The sequence below is a fragment of the Gigantopelta aegis genome, unplaced genomic scaffold (genome assembly GCF_016097555.1).
Source record: "Gigantopelta aegis isolate Gae_Host unplaced genomic scaffold, Gae_host_genome ctg10242_pilon_pilon, whole genome shotgun sequence".
Classification (NCBI taxonomy): Eukaryota; Metazoa; Mollusca; class Gastropoda; order Neomphalida; family Peltospiridae; genus Gigantopelta; species Gigantopelta aegis.
In genome coordinates, this window is record NW_024532272.1 from 1 (window position 1) to 6,190 (window position 6,190).

General features: G+C 32.9%; 1 protein-coding gene across 1 annotated transcript; it reads right to left on the minus strand.

Moving 5' to 3' along the window:
- Positions 1–3,800: 3,800 nt before the first annotated feature.
- On the minus strand, positions 3,801–5,344 carry LOC121390864. The gene has a single exon (XM_041522736.1). The coding sequence runs from the start codon at positions 5,342–5,344 to the stop codon at positions 4,079–4,081; it is 1,266 nt and encodes a 421-aa protein (XP_041378670.1). The 3' UTR covers positions 3,801–4,078.
- Positions 5,345–6,190: the final 846 nt, after the last annotated feature.

Genomic DNA, 6,190 nt, shown 5'->3' on the forward strand with positions numbered 1-6,190 from the left:
TCCGCCATCTTGGATTATAGTAAACAGACAAACAGGAAGATGTTGTTAATGGGCAATCACAGTTATAAATACAATAAATCAAAACATCTAAATTTTGTCATGTACTGCAAGAGTAATAAATGAAATATAATTACCTCACAAAAATAAATACTTGCAATAACGACAACAACACTATTTTTCAATAATTAAATGCGATATCGCTACTTTTTCACTTTGCCACTGAATAAACCGTAAAGTGGCAAGTAACACGAGTTCTATATTTGTTATAAAGTTTTATCAATGTATTTTATACCTGTTACAAGTACTGGTATTCTTCCAATATTAAACAATAAATGTTTTATACAGACGTTAACTAACATGTGCTTTTCAAACCTTGCATTCGGCAATTGTGTAACGCATGTGAGTGGCGCTACCAGTCTTCCGGTGCGGTCTCTACAACTCGCTCACTACCAACTCGCCCCAAAACCAACTCGTCCCAGTGTTTTGACTGTTCGTAAATAATTGTGACAAACTTAAAATTGGATGTCTACAACTTTGGGACGGCAAAATGTTTGAATATGTCCTGGAGTAGCAATCAAGGCTGCTGGACTCTGTCCCTAGGACTGCGTACTTGAACATTAATTAGATATATATAGGGACATCAATGACTATAATTATGAAATAAACATATTCAGTCACGTTTAAAGCTTCGCTATGTCTTTTACCCGATAATATACAATAATGTGCCATTTCTTTTCGATAGCTAAAGAGGCGATACCCCCACCGTATACCATGCACAAGAAAAAAAAACCGAACCAAAATTATAATGGTCACATGGTATACCAACGTCTGTTAAGTTGAAATGGGAAGATCCCCTCTGAAATTACATTAGACCTTGTCTGCTCAACATGGTTATGTCCATTGTAATCTGAATTGTCATTCCACGGAAATAACTGTATATTTTGTAATTTTGGAAAATACATACCTGGCTACCATCTAACTGCAGACCACGTAATCATTAACTTCAACTGTTCCAATTGCTAATGACGTCATCAGCTTTCCTGGTGTTAATTTCATTTGATATTGGAAAAAGAATGTAATTAACCAATCACAATACAGAACACACTCATCATCGGTTTACAATTCAAATTCGTTTTAAAAAATACTTCACAGAAATTATCTGCTATGATGCCTTCAATATCACAATTTAAACAAAAATAGCCATATAATAACAGCCCCTAATACACATGTATATTACTGATATAATTTTCTTTCTTTTTTGCAACCACCCTGCACTCAATTTGTAGAATTTCTTTTGAAATCCCAAGATTCCCTTTCCGATTCACTGTCGTCACTTAGATCTTCTTGTATGATTTGTTTATCAATTATATCTTTTATATCCAAACCTACAGATCTACACAGAAAGTAATACCACTTGTTAACTAAATTTTCATTTGGATGAACCCCATCATAAAGATCTTTGTATGTAAATTGTGTAACTTTCTTTGTTTTTTGGTTCCCTTTACTTTCTGTTGTACACTTTATGAGATCTCTGTCCCATCTGACCGTTCTTTGATTTGACGAAAGGCATATGTCGCTTAATTCATAATTTATGGTACGGATATCAGATTCTAAAATCTTCTGCTGATGTTGCAAAAGTGCAAAATTGACCGAACTGGGAATAAGTTTTCCTCTAGTAACATTAAATTCAGCAAATTTTATCAATGAAACTGGTGGTATACAAACTATTTTTGTTAGACATGACATTTTTTAAAATGTTTCTATGAAATCATGAAATTGTTCAAGCAATGCACTGACTGTATTATCATTATTCCTATATTCAATATGTATTCCATCCGAGTTGACAATTTGTTCAGTAAGGTTACAAATGCCTGCAGCAAGAATTATGAAAACAGAAGGAAAAGATTCCTTGCGGTTGATATATTTCACTTTTTCGTGAATTGCTTTTCCTATGACATCCACTCTTCCTCCTGGTACTGTTATGACGTGAGTGTCATATGAAAAGTCAAAGTCTATGTCAGTTTTTGATAGATATGATTCAAGACGATTACCTCTCGAGTCGGTGCCAAAAATAATGTGTCTCATTTTCAAATGTAATTTATTGTAAGTCACTTTCAGAATTACACTTGCAGTAAAAATGGAATGTAACAAATTAATTTTAAGTTAGTAATGTCTTGCTTCAAGATGTACATATAGCTTACATGATTAGTAAATGATTAATATGTTTTCAGTAATCATTCACCACAATACTTGTAATTAACTGGTTGCTTATTGCATTTTTAAGTTATATAGACTTCATAAATGTAAAACATACATCCATGTAAAATTGTCTTTTCACTCAAACTTTTAATACAATATAGTCCATATAGCTGTAGTCCAGTCAGACTTAGAAGAAAGACATCTGGTAGACTGGTTTATGCAGTTATTGGTAAAACAACCGGTCAGTTTGCTTACCTATAAAATAGTAGCTGTATGTTAGTGGAACATTCGCTGGCTCATTTCGGGAATTTTTTGTTTAATACCATACAGCTGAGTACCACAAGTACAATAATAATACAAATTATGTTCATTTATCACAGCTATTTGTAATATACAAATGGAATATGTGCTCAACTTCAGTTAATCATCAACAAGTTAGAAAAATCAAGTTCGCTAAGAAAAATGGCAATTTTTAAAACTTGTACAGGTATACCAATCAAAGTGTTTCCTGTATTACTTACTTGATTAGTATTTTCAAACAGATGCAATGCAATTACATATTAATGTTCAGTTGGCAACAATTTTATGTTGCTTAAAGTTTACATTGTTATGTTAACTCCAGTAATTATTTCATAGTTCAATTCATAAATATATTTGTAAATAACAGTTTATGCATGAATGATTGAAATTGGTTAGGACATGTGATTAAGAATATCTATCTTCATTTGTAGAGGACACAGGAAAGGTACATCATATTCACTGTAGTGACTCCACACATCATCTAAACCAGGACAGCAACGGTGAAACCACGACAGGCAAACATCACAACATATCCAGTCATCACTTTGTACATACGGAAGATCACAAGAAGTACATGTATCAAGGCTATTTGACTATTTGCTGATTTTCCTTTGTTGTTATGTTAGTGAAACATTTGTTGGCTGACTTTGGGACTGGTTCTGTATTACACTACAGCTGAGTACCACAGCTACAATAATTATAGTTATTATGTTCATTTATCACAGGTAATAGTAATATACAAATGAAATATGTGCTAAACTTTTGTTAATCAACAACAGGTTAAAACAGTTAACTTTGCTTTGAGCAATATAAATGCAATTAAATGTTAATGTTCTGTTAGCAACAATTATATGTTGCTTAAAGTTTACATAGTTGTGTGAACTCCACTAATTATTGTACAGTTCATTTAATAAATATAATTGTAAATAAAACTTTATGTTTGATTGGTTGAAATTTGTTAACACATGTGATTACAAATATCTATCTTCATTTATAGAGGACACACGAAAGGTACATCATGTTCACTATAGTGACTCCACACGTTATCATCATATAAACCAGCACAGCATCTGTGGAATCACGACAGGCATGACCTTTTATTTATTTGCTGATTTTCCTTTGTTGTTATGTTATTGAAACATTCGCTGGCTGGCTGACATTCGGACTGGTTCTGTATTACACTACAGCTGAGTACCACAGCTACAATAATAATAGATATTATGTTCATTTATCACAAGTAATTGTAATATACAAATAAAATATGTGCTTAACTTTTGTTAATCAGCAACAGGTTAAAACAGTCAACTTGGATTTAAAAAATACCACTGTTTGAAACTTGTACAGGTATACCAATCAAAGTGTTTCCTGTATTACTGATTTGATTAGTCTGTTTCACACAGATGCAATGCAGTTTACATGTCAATGATACATTTCTTAAAATTTTATGTGACTTAAAGTTTACATAGCTGTATGACCTTCTGTAATTATTGCATAGTTCATTTTATGAATATACTTGTAAATAACAGTTTATGATTGATTGAGTGAAATTGGTTAACAAGTATTATTGAAGTATCTTACTTCATGTGCAGAGAGGACACATGAAAGGTACATCATGTTCACTATAGTGACGCCACACGTCATCATCATCTAAACCAGCACAGCATCTGTGGAACCACGACAGGCAAACATCACAACATATCCAGTCATCACTTTCTACATATGGAAGATCACAAGAAGTACATGTACTAAGGCTATTTGACTTTTTACTGACTTTCCTCTTTTTGCCTTTCGCTTTTGTTATGGATGATGTTGGTTTGGAAATTGTGTGTCTTGTCTTCAAATTGTCAGAATGTTGCCGAGATGTTGATGGCAGTGGTTCCTGATTTCCAACAAATACTGGATTAGATTGTGATGCACATGTGGTTAATACTTCGTACATTGGAATGAATGTATGATCTGAATTCAAAATTGCATCAGACAGTAACATTGCTATGTTTGATTTATTTGCCTTGCTTAAAAAGTGAACTCCATAAGCTTTAGCCAGCAGTTGCAATTGTTGTTTATTGAAATTGCAATTTGAAAAAAATTGTCTGTTTTGTACTACCTCTGACTTCAACCTGTAATGACTGGCATTTTTTTTTTTAGATGTATCATCAATTATAAACTTGAAGTCCAATGTCTTGTTACACTTAATTTTTTTTGCCATAACTTTCTTTCTGAGCGTTTTGCTCTTTTGAATTTTTTTATAGGACAAAAAATCTCTTCGAAATTGGCTGATGACTACTTTCAGAAATGTTTGTACCACTTTATGTCTTAGTGACAGCACTGTTTCTGTGAATTTCAGTACTTCAGTGCAAATATCTGATGCAATTTCTTCAGCACTATTTGACTGACTGAAACTTGAAGTGTTCATAACTTTATCACAATTGAACAATTTCAACCAATAAGAGAGCAGTTCTTTGTTAGTCATGACATTATTAAACAATGATGCAAACAGATATTCTCTACATTCAGATAGGTTGGTTGGTGTTAGGAAATCTCTACATTTTGTTTCTAGAAGTAAAAAAAATTGAAACATGGGGTCTGTTATGTTTGTTAGACCTTCTCTAATATGTTTTTTTCGCTTTGTTTCAAGCAAACTTTCAGGTTCGTTAGTGATTTCAGTAATAACTGATTGTCTCACACACATACTGTCTAACAGCTTAAGATCTCCCTTAAGATTTGAAATTGTTTCTTGTTTCGTTTCATCAAAGAGATAGTTTTGTAAAGAGTCAAGAGAATCATGTTTATCAAAGATTATATGTAGGCAACAAGACAGATCATTTGATACTTGACCGACAGACATTTCGTTATGAAAGACATAAATTTTATTAGGATGCTGCACACAGTGTTCATTTCTGAAATTTATCATTTGCAATCCTTCGACACTGGTCAGACAGCCGACAGCTACACCCAATTGACCAGGATTGCAAATATCTTCACAGTGTACAACTACACTTTCCAAAGTCATCCCCTGACTCTTGTGAATGGTCATAGCATAACTAAGTCTTAAGGGTATTTGGACTCGTTTTGCAATAGTCATTTTTGAAACTGGGTCATATGTGGTAAATGTATGTCTATATATTTTCGAGGTTATTGATTGGTTATCAACAATGAAATCAACATCCACATAATCGTTTTCTATATTTGAAACTGTTCCTTGTAAACCATTTACAAGTGTGTCAGAAAGGTTAACTAGCAGTAAAACTTTACAAGACTTTTTTAAACCTAAGTGTTTAGGAGCAGACATTTTGTTAAGAAAATGATAATCACCTTCATCGTGTGCCTTGAAGGATACACATTCTTCAGCTATGTCTTTTTGTTTATCATAATTGTAAATGTCTGCATACAAGTTTCTTGCAAACAGATGAACAGGTTCACTTTGTATTTGTGAGTTTGTACAGACAGGTCTGGAAAGTTGATTTAAGAATGCTGAAGTTTTTGCACAAAGGCAACCTTTTTCTAAATTGTTTATGGTCTCTACTAGCTCCACATCATTTTGTCTGTGAACTGAATTCAACACAACTTTGTGTGCAAAGAATGAATCGAACCATTCAACTTCAAAGCAATACTTTCCATAGTCACCATGTAAGTCATTTTTTACAGGAGGTAGTTGATAAAAATCACCACATAAAATGACTTGTAAAGATCC